The 19,272-nt window shown below is 36.3% G+C and overlaps 1 protein-coding gene across 1 annotated transcript; it reads right to left on the bottom strand.

The window, feature by feature from the left end:
- Positions 1–18,347: 18,347 nt before the first annotated feature.
- On the bottom strand, positions 18,348–18,526 carry LOC115899883 (small integral membrane protein 30-like). The gene is given in 2 exon segments (XM_030938321.1): positions 18,348–18,484; positions 18,487–18,526. Coding segments are annotated over 2 exon segments (177 nt in total).
- Between the last annotated feature and the right edge of the window lie 746 nt (positions 18,527–19,272).

Genomic DNA, 19,272 nt, shown 5'->3' with positions numbered 1-19,272 from the left:
AACCCAATTCTTAATGAAACCTTATCAATAAATGTTTTTAATTTTTATCAGTTTGACCAAAGGTAAGATTTTCATAAACCTTTTACAACCCTTTACAGTTTTTGTTAAAGAGCAGATCATAAGCAGGGTTTTGCTTTAAGAAAAACCTGTTGGGCCAGGCACGGTGGCTCACACCTGTAATCCCAGCACTTTGGGAGGCTGAGGTGAGTGGATTGCCTGAGGTCAGGAGTTTGAGACCAGCCTGACTGACACAATGAAACCCCATCTCTACTAAAAATACAAAAATTAGCTGGACATGGTGGTATGCACCTGTAAACCCAGCTACTTGGGAGGCTGTGATGGGAGAATCACTTGAACCCAGGAAGCTGAGGTTGCAATGAGCCTAGATCACACCACTGTACTCCAGCGTGGGCAACAGATTGAGACTCTGCCTCATAAAAAAAAAAAAAAAAAAAGGAAAACCTGTCGTGCTTTTATTCCAGTGGTTAATTTACAGAAAAACTGAATAATACCCCTTTAACTTTAGCCAATGTCCACACAGAATCTGTTTTACGGGTTAATTTTTCATAAACCATTAGACATTTTTCCTTTCTTAAACAATCCTTTAACACTTTAGGCAGAAAAAAATCTACCTTCCCAAGAGTTCTTATACTCTTTCACCAAAAACACATTTTACTTTCTTTACACACCTTGCATGTAAAATTGTTTCTTTGTAGTTTTAATTACATGTTATAATGTTAACTTTTAGCAACTTCTATTTTTGGTGAAAACCTTGGTAAATCTGAGATTTTAATTATGTACTAAGTGTGGATCCTACTCTAAGACACACCAGGCAGAAGTACATATAAGAGCTGACTCTCCAGCATAGTTAGGGGGTGTGGCTAATTCTACATGTTCCCAGGCCTTACCTTACTTTAAGCAGGCAAGTTGTACAGTAAGAGTCATGGTAGCATTGTATGAGGCATTTAGAAGGCCTAACAACCTTTGAATTGTACATTTCTTGCATAAATTCCCTTCACAAATCCTTTCATGACTTACACAGACTATCTGAGACATTCTTGAACTTTCTGACTTGCCCTAAACATCAATAGTCATTTTACTTTAAGACAAGAATTGATCGGACAAGATCATTTCTCATATAAAATCTCTTTTTTAATAACCTTCTTTGTATAGCTAGGGTGCATGGTGAATTCCACATGTCCCCAGACCTTATCTAGAATCTAATGGCTTTAAGATAGGTAAATTGAACAATTTTCAAGCAGTTTATGACCTTAAAGCATTTAGTAAACTTATTATCTGACCTGCATAATTTAGACCAAATATCTTTACTTACCAATAATTTTTAAAACTATCTTGGCTGGACACGGTGGCTCATGCCAGTAATCACAGCACTTTGGGAGATTGAGGCGGGTGGATCACGAAGTCTGGAGTTCAAGACCATCCTGGCCAACATGGTGAAACCCCATCTCTACTAAAAACACAACAAAATGAGCTGGGCATGGTGGCATGCACCTGTAGTCCCAGCTACTTGGGAGGCTGAGGCAGGAGAATCACTTGAACCCAGGAGGCGGAGGTTGCAGTGAGCCCAGATTGCACCACTGCACTCCAGGCTGGTGACAGAATGAGACTCCATCTTAAAAAAAAAACAAAAAAAAACTATCTTTAGTTCCCAAAGATTACTTAAGTCACATGACTAAAAGTCATTATACTTTTTTACTTTTCTGATAAAATATTAAGCTCTTATTATTTTTCAACTAAAGCTATTTCATATGTAAATATCACAAACATAATACATATAAATACATAGACAGAAGATAAAAGATCATCCCCTTGGCCAAGAATTGAAACCTGAATCCAGGCCACCATTGTGAAAAGAGAAAGCATGACCACATGGTTACAAGGTCAAGTTCCCAAGGGCATAACTGACCAGAGAGAAACTTCATCCAGTTTACACACACACACACACACACACACAGAGAGAGAGAGAGAGAGAGAGAGAGAGAGAGAGAGAGAGGAGAGAGAGAGGCCGGAAATCTGACTGGTAAGAAATTCTTATCCTTTTGCTGGCATTACAGGCTTCTGGATTCCCCTTCCCCGAGCAGCCCTAGTGACCCAGCTGGCTGTACACAGCCCCAAGGGCCAAGCCACAACACAAAGGAAAATTATCTTTTTCTGTTCTAGCCAGAGCAAAATACATGTGACAAAACGTAGACATTAACCACTCTGCTTAGCACCCATTATTAAACTTGAAAGGCTTAAACTTGCCCCTGGTCAGGCCCCATCATGGTTAATCCAACCTCTGATCAGGAATTTCAACATGTGGTCTCTGGGCAAGATGGTCACCCTGAATAACAGAAAAGATAAGAAAGAGAAAGGAGAGAAAGAAAAGCATTGCCTGTGGCAGGGTGGGGAAGGCAAAATGATCAGGGAGGCCAGAGAAAGACCCACCCATTGCATCGATACTGAAAAGGTCAGGCGGCTGCTGCCAGTCAAGCAGGGATCTTTTCCAGCAATCCTATCAGCTTTCAAGTTTTGCCTTTTAGGGAGGAAAATGCTCCCCATGTCACCCAATCCTGTACATGCCTAATCCTAGCACCCACCGGCCTCAGCATAGAGTGCAAGGCAGATTAATCCAAAGAAAATAGCAGTTAACAACCCATAGTGCCGAACCTGTTCTTAGCCAAGAGGGACTTTATCAAGAGGGGCCTCTAATTCCCTAAATCTTAGAAGACCTCTAATCCCCTTCTAAGTTGGGCCTGTAACCCAAGGCCAGTCAAGCATCCTTGCCTTTTATTAAGAGGGGCCTCTAACCCACTCTGTCTTAGGAGAGACTATAAAAAGTTGGGCCTCTAACAAGCCCATTCTTTATCTGGGTACCATACCACTTACCCAAAGTCGTCCAATCAGTGCTGCAGTCTTTTTCCTTCAGGTTGGGGGAGGTTTCTTTAGTATTGTCCCTTCAAGATTGGCCAGAAAGATGCTACAGGACCCCAACACTTACCCAAAGGTAGCTATTGGGTCAGAGTTTCTACACTATAGTCCCTCCTGTGGTCACTAGAAATACGTTACAGGACAGGGGTGTGGATTCAGGCCCCAAAAGAGGGTTCTTGGATCTTGTGCAAGAAAGAATTGAGGGTGAGTCTGCAGTGTAAAGTGAAAGAAGGTTAATTAAGAAAGTAGAGGAATTAAAGAACAACTACTCAATAGAGCAGTCCCAAGGGCTGCTGGTTGCCCATTTTTATGGTTATTTCTTGATGATACACTAAACAAAGGGTGGTTTATTCATGTCTCCCCTTTTTAGACCATATAAGGTAGCTTCCTGATGTTGCCATGGCATTTGTAAATTGCTATGGTGCTGATGGGAGGGTGGCAGTGAGGACAACCAGAGGTCACTCTCGTCACCATTTTGGTTTTGGTGGGTTTAGACCAGCTCCTTTACTGCAACCTATTTTATCAGCAAGGTCTTTATGATCTGTATTTTGTGCCAACCTCCTATTTCATCCTGTGACTTAGAATGCCTTAACCATCTGGGAATGCAGCCCAGCAGGTGTTAGCCTCATTTTACTCAGCTCCTATTCAAGATGGAGTTGTTCAGTTTCACATGCCTCTGACATGGTCATAAATGTTTTAATTACAATAGGATTAGATTTAGTTACCAGAGTGTTGTGGGAAGTCAGGGACCCTGAACAGAGGGGCTGGAGCCATGGCAGAGGAACATAAATTGTGAAGATTTCATTTTAATATGGACTTTTATCAATTCCCAAATTATACTTTTATAATTTCTTATGCCTGTCTTTAGTTTAATCTCTTAATCCTGTTATCTTCGTAAGCTGAGGATGTATGTCACCTCAGGACCACTGTGATAATTGTGTTACTTGTACAAATTGATTATAAAACGTGTGTTGGAACAATATGAAATCAGTGCACCTTGAAAAGGAACAGAATAACAGCAAATTTTATGGAACAAGGTAAGACAACCATAAGGTCTGACTGCCTGCAGGGGCGGGCAAAAAGAGCCATATTTTTCTTCTTTCAGAGAGCCTATAAATGGATGTGCAAGTAGGAGAAATATCGCTAAATTATTTTCTTAGCAAGGAATATTAATATTAATACCTTGGGAAAGGAATGCATTCCTGGGGGGAGGTCTATAAATGGCTGCTCTGGGAATGTCTGTCTTGTGCAGTTGAGATAAGGACTGAAATATGCCCTGGTCTCCTGCAGAACCCTCAGGCTTCCTAAGGTGGGGAAAAACTCTGCCTTGGTAAATTTGTGGTTAGACCAGTTCTCTGCTCTCGAACCCTGTTTTCTGTTGTTTAAGATGTTTACCAAGACAATACGTGCACTGCTGAACATAGACCCTTATCAGTAGTTCTGCTTTTGCCCCTTGCCTTGTGATCTTTGTTGGACCCTTATCAGTAGTTCTGCTTTTGCCCTTTGTCCTGTTCCCTCAAAAGCATGTGATCTTTGTTCGACCCTTAGTAGTAGTTCTGCTTTTTGCCCTTTGAAGCATGTGATCTTTGTACCTACTCCCTGTTCTTACACCCCTTCCCCTTTTTAACCCCTTAATAAAAACTTGCTGGTTTGAGGTTCAGGCAGGCATCACGGTCCTACCGATATGTGATGTCACCCCTGGCGGCCCAGCTGTAAAATTCCTCTCGTTATACTATCTCTCTTTATTTCTCAGCCGGCCGACACTTACAGAAAATAGAAAGAACCTGCATTGAAATATTGGGGGTGGGTTCCCCCAATACAGAGTAACAACATAAAGAATTTGCAGAAGAAAATATTCTGTGAAACAAGATCATGTAGGCATGTCTAACAGCTAGATCATCCACCAAATTACAAACATGTTCAAAATGAAATCACTCTCGCACACCTCGTAGAAAATCAGTTAATTCATGTCATTGTAGAGGAAACTGAATATTCAGGAATTCAAAACATCTGTGATACCAGACTTCAAAGACATGCATGCTTTGCCCCACCTTCCATGAAAGCAAGGGAAAAAGAAGGCCACTAAGGGCTGAGATTTTTAGAGATGCTACGTCAAAATGAGGCTGCCACTATTCTTCACTTTTCAACTTTAAGACAGACTAAGGGATCTGGTCATCTATAAAACTGCTGCAGCAACCACATTAATCATCTAAGAAAGGCTTACTACTTACAACTGAGCACATGTGAGCTCAGTTGTAACACCTAATATTTAACTCTCTACAACCTGCCTCTTGGTTCTTATTCTATCTTGTCTCTTTTTGTATTTCTAGAATCAGAAATTATAGAGTTATAAATTATAACTCTATTTCATACATAAGATTATCTCGAGAGCTGGAATTCTACCATTTTCCCCTTTATATCCTCAGTAGTCTTAAGACTGTGTTTACATATTGTAAATTATAATTGTGGGTTTAATTGAACAAAGAAACATACCAAACTGCCCCTAATTTTCATAATCTAAAATATATAAGGGAAAAATTGTAAACATCGTTATATGAGTAATGAAAAAGGATGTATCTTACAAATGTTAAATCACATCTTTAAGCCATAAATTGTGTGGTCAGCACAGGAATAAAGAGATCAATACAAAAAGAAAGATTCAAGGATATATGGGTATGTAGAATATAAAAAAGGCAATATTTTAACTCAGTAGGGGAAAGTTATTAAAAAATAATATTGAGGCTGGGCACAGTGGCTCACACCTGTGATCCAAACACTTTGAAAAGCTGAGCAAGGGAGGATCACTTGAGCCCAGGAGTTTGAGACCAGCCTGGGCAACAGAATAAGACCCTGTCTCTACAAAAAATAAATAAATTAGCCGAATGTGGCCATGGTACAAACCTAGAGTCCCAGCTACACAGGAGGCTGATCTGGGAGGATTGCTTGAACCCAGGAGGTTGAAGCTGCAGTGAGCCAGCCTGGGTGACAGAGCAAGACCCTTTTTTAAAATAATAATGATGATGATAGATTACTTTTCACAGATTTTGGTAAAGTCGGTTTAGTAATCAAACTTAAGTTGTAGTAATAAAAAATTCACAAGTGCTGAGAAATACTTCATCATTATATAAATATCAAATATATGCATATGTATTTGCATAAATAAATGCAAACACATGTAATATTCTAAAACTATATTTATACATATTTATATATTATGTATATATAATATATACATACATTCAATATATATACATGTATATATACATGTACATATAATATACATACATAATATACATACAACATATAACATATGTTATATTATGTATATATGTTATATTATATATTATGTTATATTATGTACATAACATGTATATGTTATAATATGTTATATTATATATGTGTAACATATATATGTTATATTATGTATATATAATGTATTCATATGTGCATATATAAATATAGGCATTTATAAATATATATTTATGTATATAACAAATATACATATATCTCAGTGACAAATATATGACTCTAAAGATGAAAAAACAGATACTTCTCTCGCTTAAATCCTGGAGGTTTCTTAATCCATTTTTCCTCAGGGCTTAGGTAATGATTGGCATTTAGTAGCCACTTAATAATTAATTGTTGAATGATAAAACTGGTGACAGACTAAATATGTTCTGCGTTATAGTTTAAAATTTTTTTCAGACTCTATGCTGAATTGAATAATCAGCCTTTATTGTTTTACTACCATTCCAACTTTCCCCCAAATGAATGCAATCACTTTAACACCAATTCCTAAGTTAAACTTTTAATATCTTTATACCTATATGGTTCTTCATAAGGAATGTTTTCAAAAATGTTTTGATATTTTGAAGAGAGGATTTCAGAGCAATTATGTGTACCCACAAACTACAAAAGGTTAATGCCAACTACTTGTGTGACTGCAGTATATGAAAGACACACAAGAACCATTTTCTCCAGCTTCAGATTCTACTTGGCTTTGCTCTAACACATGCAATGTTTTTAAGACTTTCTTGCTCTTTAGAGATGTAGTGAAGGGGATTAAAAGGATGTGAACTTTGTAGTTACACAGTCCTGCTTTCGAATTTGAGCAATTTATTTCATCTCTTTTAACCTCAGTTTCCTCATCTCTGTTGTTATCACTGCAAAACTATTGCAAAACAGTGATAACAACAGTGATGCAGAGAAGATTTAAATAGATGATTGTCAAGTCTTTAAAATAATTCCTGGTGCTAGGAAGGGCTCAAATATGTTTTGAGCCAATATTATTAAATATTTATCTGAATTAAATAAAATGGTATTTAATAGCTATTATTGCATGAGTTATGTTATTATTAACAAGTAGTAGAAGAGGTAAAAGATGTTCTTAACTTAATCCAGGGAAATTGTTCCAATGTTTAAACTTTAGTTAGTTCAGAACCCAGAACTTCAGAATCTAGAACTGAGTTAAAACTCTGGGGTCTGCTTTTCTGGTCTGCTTTTCTTTTCTTTCCTTGGGGTGAGTTTATCAGAGGCTAGCAGGGAATATGCTGGGAAAAAGCAAAGAGAATATCAAGGACCTACTTTCTCTGGTCCTTTGTTATCTACTAAGTCTGCTCATGTTACACTCCTTTATTTCCCATTGTATATTTTAAAGCTGCTGTGAGTAACATGACCTGGAAAGAGAGCACTAGCAAGGAATAAGGAGTGATACAGTGACTGGTGGCTAAGAGATAATGTCTGCAAGTCACCTAAAACCATTGCAGACACAGGGAGATTGGCTTTTATGGATTTGGAGGATTCCTGACTTTGAAGACTCTGATGATTGCTAAAGAGTTAAATGAAATACTAGTGTGTTTTTTTGTGTGTGTTTTGTTTTGTTTTTGTTTGTTTATTTGTTTTTATAAAAACAGGCAGAATGTAGCCCTATTAATTGTAAACTGGCGAGATAAACCAGGATGCCTTGGTAACCACTAGACAACAGATTGTCAAGAAATCCAGTAATAACCATCCAAAAGAGTTTAAAGCACAATGAGGCGAAATCCTGATGGCTTTAAAAGAATAAAGCCTACTGTACCAATTAATTAACTTTTATGATAGTGTTAGACCATTAGTGACAACGAGGAAATATTGGATTTAATATATTTGAACTGTGGTAAGATGTGATTCTTTCTTTTTGTCAACACATTAAAACCATATGGTCTAGAATCCAGTATTATAAATTAAAAAATTGACTGGAACTCTTACCCAAATGGTTCACAGTACTATTGTTGCTGAAATTTACTAAATGGGTCTATTTAAGGATCAGTCCAAGGGATTTTTAATATACTTCTATGAGACAAGGATGAGACATTTTACAAAAAACAGTAGGAGTTTCTACCCACTCATACACCTCTGAGTCACTGCTTAGAAACAGTAATTGCCAAACTGAGGTACACCTTCTTGACCTAAAACTGTATGTCTGAAACAAATATGTAAGAGGTGTCCAAACACAGACCTTCAGATGGAAAAAATAAAAAGGAAGGTGGAGGAGAAACGGGAAAGAGACAGAGTGGTAGAAAAACCTAAATAATATAAGATGTCCTAATTAACTATAAAAGGAATACAAAACTTATGTATTTAGATAGATACAAATTGACTCCTTTAATGTAGTTATCTCTTGAGCTGATCACAAAATAATAAATGATAAAAGCAGTACACATGACAAATTATAAAAAACCAAAATTATCAACCTGAGGGTGAAAACAAAGACTAAATATTATGAAGCAAATGAATATTCTCCTAAGTAAAAACTGAGTCAAAAGGAAATTTAAAATATATTGTATTAGGCCATTCTTGCCTTACTATAAAGAAATACTTGAGCTTGGGTAATTTATAAATAAGTGAGATTTAATTGGCTTACAGTTCTGTGGGCTTTACAGGAAGCATGGTGCTGGCATCTGCTCAGCTTCTAGGGAGGCCTCACCAAGCTTACAATCATGGCGGAAGGTGGAGGGGGACCAGGCACATCACATGGTGAAAGCAGGTGAAAGTGAGAGGGTGGAGTGAGGAGGTGCCACACACTTTTAAATGACCAGATCTTGCATGAATTTAAAGCGAGAACTGACCTATCACCAACGAGATGGCCTAAGCTGTTCATGAGGGATCCATTCCCATGGTCCAAACACCTGCCACCAGGCCTTACCTCCAGCATTGGAGATTACATTTCAACATGAGATTGAACTGGGGGCAAATATCCAAACTATATATACATTGATATTATTTTCAAATTTATCGATATGAAAACTATATACAAAAGCTAAATCAGGGCTTTTTTATTATTAGAATAGGACAAGAGAAAATAAGCACTGTGCATAACATTTAAAAAAATATCGGGGCTGGGTGCAGTGGCTCACACCTATAATCCCAGCATTTTGGGAGGCCAAGGAGGTGGGCAGATGACCTGAGTTCAGAAGTTCGAGACCAGCCTGGGCAATGTGGCAAAACCCCATCTTCACAAAAAATACAAAAATTAGCCAGACATAGTGGCTTGCACCTGCAGTCCCAGCTACTTGGGAGACTGAGGTGGGAGGATTGTTTGAGCCTGGGAGGCAGAGATTGCAGTTTGCTGAGGTAGCACCACTGTACTGTGTCTCAAAAACAAAAACAAAAACAAAAACCTGCAGGGAGGGGAAATGGGAAGAGTAGTCTCTCAGCTTAGCCAAGGCTACCTCAGCTATAACAGAATGTGCAAATATAAATGGGATTCTGTTGTGCCACCAATAACCAGTTCAGGGGAAAATATTTTTTCAAAAAAAAAAAAAAAAGATTGCATAGGCACATGCAGCATAAAGAGTAAGTTACTCAGGAATAAAGATGTGCAAGAACTTTTTCTTCTTTGGTATATGCTCATTTTTAAAATTATAAAATATTAAAATGTAGAAAGAAAGAGTGTCTTTTTTTCAACTTGGCAATCATTACAAATAATATTAGCTCCACATGGTTTCGTTAAAAATAATGTAATCCAAACAGTGATTAGTCTAAATAACAAAGTGGTCAAAACACATTCTCAGTAACTAACTTTCATACATGATGTTTCATTTACCAATTTCTCGATCATTATACATCTTTAATAATTTTTATCTGGTTTTGGAATTTTTCAGATGGTTTTCCTGTTTTTCTTAGGTATTTTCGGCTAATTCTATAGGTCTGAGCTATATGAACACTGAAATTTTAAAAATAACCTAAATACTAAGCAGGAAACAAATTTGTGTTATCCAGGCTCCATAAACTTAGGCAGTCAATATATTAAAATGTAGTCACAAAAAGTATCCATTGAAACGAAAAACAAAATAAGGTGATCAAACTGTATGTAATGTGCTTTCAAGTTAAAAAACTAAAATTAAAAAATACATATATATTCACATATATATCTATATTTATGCTCAGAAAGGGATTTAGGAAGGTAGAAGTCATTGTTCAATGTAAACAATATAAACCAATATTCTTATTGTAAATTGACAAATTATTGTATATGTTTATGAGGTACAAAGTGATATTGTCATATATATATATATATATACAATGTAGAATGATTAAATCAAGCTAATTAACACATCCATCACCTCAAATACATATCATTTTTTGTGGTGAGAACATTTGCAATTTACTCTCTTAGCAACTTTTTACAGCTTTTTAAATTTATTTATATTTATTTATTTATTTATTTATTTATTTATTTATTTATTATACTTTAAGTTCTGGGATACATGTGCAGAACGTGCAGGTTTGTTACATAGGTGTAAACGTGCCACAGTGGTTTGCTGCACCCATCAACCCATCATCTACATTAGGTATTTCTCCTAATACTATCCCTCCCCTAGCCCCCCACCCCCTGACAGGCTGTGGTGTGTGATGTTCCCCTCCCTGTGTCCATATGTTCTCATTGTTCAACTCCCACTTATTATTAACTATGGTCATGATGCTGTGCAATAATCTCAAAAAACATATTTCTCCTAACAGAAACTTATTACCTTTTAACCAACATCCCCACTATCCCTAGCCTTTGATAGCCACCATTCTACTCTCTACTTTTATAAGCGTTCGATTTTTCTTTTGTTTGTTTGGGGTTTTTTTTGTTTGTTTTTTGAGAAAAGAAGGAAGGAAGGAAGGAAGGAAGGAGAGAGGGTGGGAGCAAGAAAGGAAGGAAAGGAGGGAGGGAGGGAGGGAGGATGTCTTGCTCTGTCGCTGTCACCCAGGCTGGAGTGCAGTGGCATGATCTTAGCTCACTGCGGCCTCTACCTCTTGGGGTCATGCAGTTCTCCTGCCTCAGCCTCCCGAGTAGCTGTGACAACAGATTCATGCCACCACGCCCGGCTATATAAGTATTTGATTGTTTTACATTCCACATTAAGTGAGTTCATGTGTTTTTCTGTGCCTGGCTTAGTACACTTAGCATAATGTCCTCCAGGTTCATCCATGTTGTCTCAAATGATCAATCCATGAGAAACTTTTTATTACTGATTCAATCTCCTCATTATTGTTCAATTCAGATTTTCTGTTTCTTCAAGATTCACTCTTGGTAAGTTGTATATGTCTAGGAATCTATCCATTTCTTATAGATTATCCAGTTTGTTGGCATATAGTTGTCAAAGTAATCTCTTATGATTATTTTTATTTCTGTGGTATTAGTTGTCATGTCTCTTCTTTCAGTTCTGATTTTGAGTTTCCTTCTCTTTTTTTCTTAGTATAGCTACATGTTTATCAATTTTATGTTTTTAATAAGTCAACTCTTAGTATTTTTTATATTTTTCTATTTTTTCCTAGTCTCTATTTTATTTATTTCCCCTTTAATCATTGTTATTCTTTCCTTCTGCTCACCTTGGATTCAGCTTGTTCTTCTTTTTCTACTTCCTTGTAGTATAACATTAGATTGTTTATTTGAGACCTTTCTCTTTTTTGATGTAGGCATTTATTGCTATAAATTTCCCTCTTAGAATTGCTTTTGCTACATCCTATAAGTTTTGGTATATTATGTTTCCATTTTCATTTAACTCAAGATAATTTTTAATTTCCCATTTGATTTCTTCTTTGATCCATTGTTGTTGTTCAGGAGCATGTTATTTAATTTCCACATATTTATGAATTTTCAAAACTTCTCCTGTTATCGATTTTTACTTTCATACCATCGTGGTCAGCGAAGTTACTTGATATGTTTCAATTCTCTTAAATTTGCTCAGACTTGTTTTGTGGTCTAACATATAATTTATCCTAGAGAATGTTACATGTGTTCTTGAGAAGACTGTGTATTCTGCTGCTGTTGGATGAAATGCTCTGTATATGTCTGTTAGGTCTATTTGATCTAAAGTGTAGGGCAAGTCCAGTGTTTCCTTATTAATTTTTTATGTAGATGATCTGTTCATTATTGATAGTAGGATTTGAAGGCCCCTATTGCAATTATTATATTGCAATCCATCTCTTCCTTCAGATTTTTAAATGTTTGCTTTATATATTTAGGGGCTCCAATGTTGGGTGCATATAGATTTACAAATATTATATTCTCTTGATGAATTGGCCCCTTTATTATATATAATAACCTTCTTTGTCTCTTTTTACAGTTTTTTTTTTTTTTAATTTAAAGTCTGTTTTATCTGATACAAATATAGCTACCCCTGTTGTCTTTTGGTTTCCATTTGCATGGAATATCTTTTTCTATCTCTTTACTGTCAGTCTATTTGTGTCCTGAAAAGTGAAATGAGTCTCTTCCAGGCAGCATATAGTTGGGTCCTGTTTTTTTAAATCCATTCAACTACTCTGTCTTTTATTGGAGAATGTAATCCACTAACATTTGTCTTAGTTTATTTTGCACTGCTATAACAGAATACTACAGACTGTGTAATTTATAATGAACAGAATTGTATTGGCTCATGGTTCTGGAGGCTGGGAAGTCCAAGATCAAGGGATCGGCATCTGATAAAGGCCTACTTTCAACCTAACACGGTAGAAGGCATCACATAGATGATAGAAAGAGCAAGAGGATGCCAAACTCATCCTTTTATAAGGAACTCACTCCTGTGACAATGGCATTAACGCATTCATTAGGATAGAGCCCTATGACCCAAATACCTCCCTATAGGCCTGCACCTCCCAACACCTCCACATTGGAGGTCAAGTTACCAGCACATGAACTTCAGGTGGCACATTCAGACCATGGCAACATTCAAAGTAATTATTGATAGATAACAGCTTACTAATGCCACTTGATAATTTATTTTCTGGTTGTTTGTAGAGACGGTATTTCTTTCTTCCTCTCTTGCTATCTTACTTTGTGGTTTCATGATTTTTCTGTAGTAGTATGCTTTGAATCCTTTCTATTTACGTTCAGGGATCCCCATGAGGTGAGACTGAAATGGGCTTCCTAGAAAGCTTCTTGGAATGTTAAAGAAACTGGATATTCACTTCCTAACTCCTTTCAAGACCACAAAAATCAGCATAAGGCTAGCATCATTGTTTAAAATGTATTTAGATATAAAGAAGTTGAGAGTAAAAAAGTCAGATAATCAATATGTGAAAACTAATGACCAGGAATATTAAGGTTTGAACAATTTTTTTCAAAATATTTATTTACTTGGCTGTGGTGGCACATGCCTATAATCCTAGATACTTGGGAGGCCGAGGCAGGAGAATCATTTGGATACAGGAGATGGAAGTTGCAGTGTGCGGAGATTGTACCACTGCACTCCAGACTGGGCAACAGAGCAAGTCTCCTTCTCAAAAAAGAAAAACATATCTATGTATGTATATATGCATATACACATATTTATTTGCTATATGTAACATACAACCATAAAATACATATGAATTTATGGATTTACTTATATATAATTTTACACACATGTGTATCTTACATCATTTTTATCATATTGTATATCAGGTTTTGTATAATGCTTTTTTTTCATTCACATTATATGCATTTTTTCATGTGATTAAAATTCACAGAAAGCATAATTTTGTTGGCTACATATTATTGTCATACAACACTTATTTATTTATTTGTTTATTTATTTATTTATATTGTGGTTAAAAAGCACATAACATGAAATTTACCCTTTTAACCAATTTTTAAGTGTACAGTATTGTTATCTATACAAACAGCATGGATCCAGTTAGCCAACTGGGCCTGCTCCGCTGGCTTTTGAATGGAAGTTCAAGGCTTGCTTAGCAGGCAGGTACAGTTAAGCTGGTGTAATAACCACTCACACTCAGTTTTCACATTGTAAAATATGAATAATTCTACTAACTAGCTCGTCAGATTATTAACTAGATTAAATTCAATGTATAAATCACTTAACACAAAAGCAGAGTACCTACTCAGTACACGTTTCCTTTTATTAATAATATTGGTCAGTGTATGTCAATCTGAACTCTTAATACCAGTGGAGACCTTGAGATATTTAGAGGCTTAGATCACTTAAATTAATTTTGCATCATTAAAAATAAAATATTTTGTTTTCACTAACTAGCACCATGTTTTCACTTTTAAAATGTGATGCATGCAAATGAAATCTATTTGTGTGTGTACGTGTGTTATCATTTGTCTTACATCACATAGTGTCTGACAAAAAGTAATAAATCTTTTTGAATGAACAGTATTGTATGGTTATAAAGCAGCTACCACATACTACAAACTGTGAAATGTCATATTCTGAGTTCACACAAGACCTACATCACTGAATGCCTTGGTTGATAACAGTAGATAAAAGTCTTAATGGATTCATTGACTTCCCATAAACAAATAATGAAGTTCATAGTCTATCGTTCATTATACCTGGGCTGAAGGAGACTCTACCATACTTATCTGTCAAGAGCTCTAACTAGGAGTGAAGGAAGGAGTTTCCCTTCCCGTTTCAAGTCCCTTGGACAACAAGCTGGCTAACATTGATGGGGAAGGGACACTCGTGCACAGAAGTAGGTAAAACTAGGCACCATTCAAGACCAGCCTGGCCAACATACTGAAACCTCGTCTCTACAAAAAATATAAAAAATTAGCTGGGCATGGTGGTGGGCTTCTGTAATCCCAGATACTCGGGAGGCTGAGGCAGGAGAATCGCTTGAACCTGGGAGGCGGAGGTTGTAGTGAGTTGAGATCGCGCCACTGCACTCCAGCCTGGGCAACAAGAGCAAAACTCTGTCTCGGGGGGGGGAGTAGGTCAAACTAGGCTGAATTTTAAATAACTGAATATGACTGAAAATCTATGGGATTTTCCTGAGGTATCATTAAGAGATGAGTCAGGGGGATTTGATAAAACAGAATTGAAGTCATGTAGAAAAAAAGTTCTACTTTTATACCCTAAGGCAGAAAAATCGCTTATTAAACTTGTTATGCATATTTTGACAGCAGAAAGACTTTTAAAAACTTTTGAAGTCCATGGTTGTACCACCTGAGTGTACTCGATCACATCTGGAAAACTTTTAGAGCCATTAAAGAGTTTAAGAACCTTAAAACCAAGGAAGAATTAATGTTACTTAAGACATATGATACTTAAGAAGAAAATAATTTACAATATATGTAAGTCACCTGATATTAACATTAATAACAGTATAATAAATACATAGTGTAATAAAATTGTTATATTTTCATTAAATTTTATCATGCTAGAAATACCACTTGTGAATTGTGCTTAATAATTTATAACAAAGACAGTAGGATATCTGAAGGATGTCCCTCCTTCTGTTTGCTGCCTGACAAAAACTTATACTTGTATTTCCAGACCAGTACGAATGCCACCTCTAGGAATGTTATAAATAATATACTTCTATATCACATGGTATTATAATTATTTGTTTAATTTTTTCCATAACTAGATATGTGTTCTTCAAAAATAAGAAGATATCTTATTTTTGTATTCCCTACCTGGTATAATGCCTGACGCATAGTAGGCAGCTAATAAGTGACTGAGTTATTTAATGAGTAAGTCATATATAGAGCCATGCGTTGCTTAACAATGGGATATAGTCTGAGAAATTCACTGTTAGGTGATTTCATAACTGTGCAAACATCATAGACACAAACCTCCATGGTCTATCCTACCATACACCTAGGCTATACGGTATAGCGTAATGCTCCCAGGCTATAAACCTGAACAGCATGTTTTTGTATTGGATACGTAGGCAGTTATAACACCATGGCAAGTATTTGTGCATCTAAATATGAAAAAGGTACAATTTTTAAAAGGAATAATAATCTTATGGGACCACTATCATATATGCAATCTGTTACTGACCAAACATTGTTATGTGAGGCATGGCTGTATTTCTCATCATTAGAGTTGAAATTAAGTTTTGAATAACTAGAATATTTTGGGAAAGTCACTGATGTTCATGAGCATGAGGTGCTCAATGTACTTGTTTAGTATGACCTTTTTTCATAAGGTTACAGGAGATTTACTGGCAGAGCTGATAATTGACTTTATTGCTCACCAAATTGCTGACTCTAACATAGATATTAAAAATTATGAAAAACATCTAAATTCCAGGCTTTTTAAAGATCACTCTGTTTACTTCAGGCTGTGATGCATTTATTACTATGAAGTCAAAGAACAGTTCTAAGAGATCTTAATTTCCCAGTAACATGATAGAGAGCTGGATAGTGGAATATGACCTAAGGCTTGCAATTCTACGCGAGTGTTTAACTTCCTCAAGTAACTCATTAACGGTCTGTCTTACTAAGCAAAGTGCAGGATGATTCTGAAATAACTAAACAGACTAATAAATGTTTTTGCAACAGGAAAATCTTTCACACTTTTATGCTGTTATTAAAATAGATACTCTACTGTGTGTGAGCTGTCTTAATTCACTGAGATACTACCTCAATTTTTCGCTTGGTGTGTTTCTTTTTTAACATCAAATGTGGTGCAGAGTTATAAAGCCCTCATTTCAACTTTGCAAGCCTTTGTGCATTCTTTCTCAAAACAATGGAATTTTCTGCTTAGCACATACTCAAATGCATGCAAGGAAATATTCTTCTAAGAGGTAAATACAGTAATGCAGTGATTAATTTTTTAAAAGATTCTATTTAAAAAGTAAACTTAATATTGTTTTATTTATATTATATGGAATCATATACCTTTTAAATTCTAAACTAAAGTGACATTGGTATTAATTTGGCTACTATCCTAGTTTTACAAGCCTCGCTACAGGTATTTTCGTATCTGTAGACTTGAGTAAAGTGTCCGATATAAGGCCGGGTGCAGTGGCTCACGCCTGTAATCCCAGTACTTTGGGAAGCTGAAGGGGACGGATTGCCTGAGTTCAGGGGTTCAAGACCAGTCTGGCCAACGTGGTAAAGCCCTGTCTTTACTAAAAATACAAAAAAATTAGCCAGGCATGGTGGCATGTGCCTGTAATTCCAGGCACATGCTTAGGAGGCTGAGGCAGGATAATTGCTTGAACCAGGGAGGTGGAGGTTGCAGTGAGCTGAGATCTCACCACTGCACTCCAGCTTAGGCAACAGAGCAAGACTCTGTCTCAAAAAAAAAAAAAAAGTGTCTGATATAAAGATAAAATTTCCTCAGATGAAGATGAAATATTTTCAGAAGTAGTTCTAAGTGAAAACTCAGTTTAGCCACAATCTAGACATCTATGTCTGTCTTGTTCATCTTTTGTTTCCTAGCACATAAATTAATCTACCAAAAAAGAACCTGAACTAATTGTCTTACAATTAAAGAGTACTTAAACTGAACTGTAATTAAACAATTTTCTTTTTTTCAACAACATAATGGGTTTATATTTAATATACTACTTCTCATCAGGAGGATGTTACTCATTTAATATAAAGGTTTTTTTTAACATTAAATCTCTTTTCCATGCCAATGTCTTTAAATCTTTTCTGCATTTCAGTATTAGATACACTGAATGCATTTTTCTAAATGTTTATTTTCCCCCAGAGATAAAAAGTTCCCCTTTTTGGCTGACTATTTGATATCTAAATACAATATCAACTCGGCAGATAACAAAACAAAATTCTAATAAAAATATGGAGAAAAGACTGCAACGATTCAGGAGGCAGTGATTACAAATGAACAGTGGTGATTTCCTAGACTTATGGGCAAGAACTTCCTTCTTTCTATTTTATGTGCTTTGAAAATTTAAAACTATGAACTATTATGAAAATTTCAGCCATCTTACTTCTTTGACCGCCTTTCTGCCCAGCAAATACAAATCATAGGCTGAATTTTTCAGTGCATAATTTGTTGTAAAGAAAACTTTCCTTTTTCCATATATATACATATATCCGTTCCCATTTCATGGAAACAATGAGGAATGCAAAACTCCCCTATTTACTGATTCTTGAAAACTTTCAGACACCAAAGCTCAAGTTTAGCCTCAATAGCACAAAGGTTTTCAGGCTGAGGTTTGATTCAGTAGGCCCTTCAAAGTCACATGTGTCCATATCTTTCTAGTGCAAATACCTGCAAGTAAGCACAAATGCCTGTAATGCTGAGAACCACACCTAACAAGAGAGCGATTACATCACTGGCTTCTTCTGCTTCAACAACAGGCAGCATCAAAAGAGTGACATGAGAACTAAGGGCAACTATGTTGAAACTGAGGTCATGCTGTTGAAATCTTGAGGGCTGAAGGTTCCAAAGAAATGATATACATAGAATTCTATCTGACTTGAAATTTTCCTTTTCTGGAGCTCCAGATGCTGAGACTAAGAGGTTCCTCGTGAGGCTGCTTTGCAGGAAGCAGTCATTACAGGAATCAAAGCATTTTCTTTCCTTTTGATGCATAACTATCTTACCTACACACAGATGATAAGAGTACAGAAAAATGTTATTTCTGTTATTTAGTAATGATTCTAATTTAAAACAAATCCTTAGGTTGCACTAAAAGAAACATCTCGATCAAGAAAAGTAATAGTTCCACTGAATTGGGTTCAAATAAAATGTTTATAGAATTGTTATTAATTTTTTTTTAATTTTTTTGAGACAGGGTCTCACTCTGTCACCTAGGCTGGAGGGTGGTGGTGTCATCTTGGCTCACTGCAACCTCTGCCTCCTGGGTTAAAGTTATTCTCTTGCCTCAAGCTTCTTGAGTAGCTGGGACCACAGCCATGCACCACCATGCCTGGCTAATTTTTGTGTTTTTAGAAGAGACAAGGTTTCACCATGTTGGTCAAGCTGGTCTCAAACTCCTGGCCTCAAGTGATTCACCCGCCTCAGCCTCCCAAAGTGCTGGGATTACAGGCGTGAGCCACTGTGCCCAGCCTGTTTTTAATTTATAATGCCACTAAAATAAATACAACAGAATAAGACTTTTAATGAGGGTGTGGAGAAATACAACCAGAAAATCTAACCT

This window comes from Rhinopithecus roxellana, chromosome 10, assembly GCF_007565055.1.
Source record: "Rhinopithecus roxellana isolate Shanxi Qingling chromosome 10, ASM756505v1, whole genome shotgun sequence".
Taxonomy (NCBI): domain Eukaryota; kingdom Metazoa; phylum Chordata; class Mammalia; order Primates; family Cercopithecidae; genus Rhinopithecus; species Rhinopithecus roxellana.
This window is presented reverse-complemented; position numbering and strand designations above follow the sequence as displayed.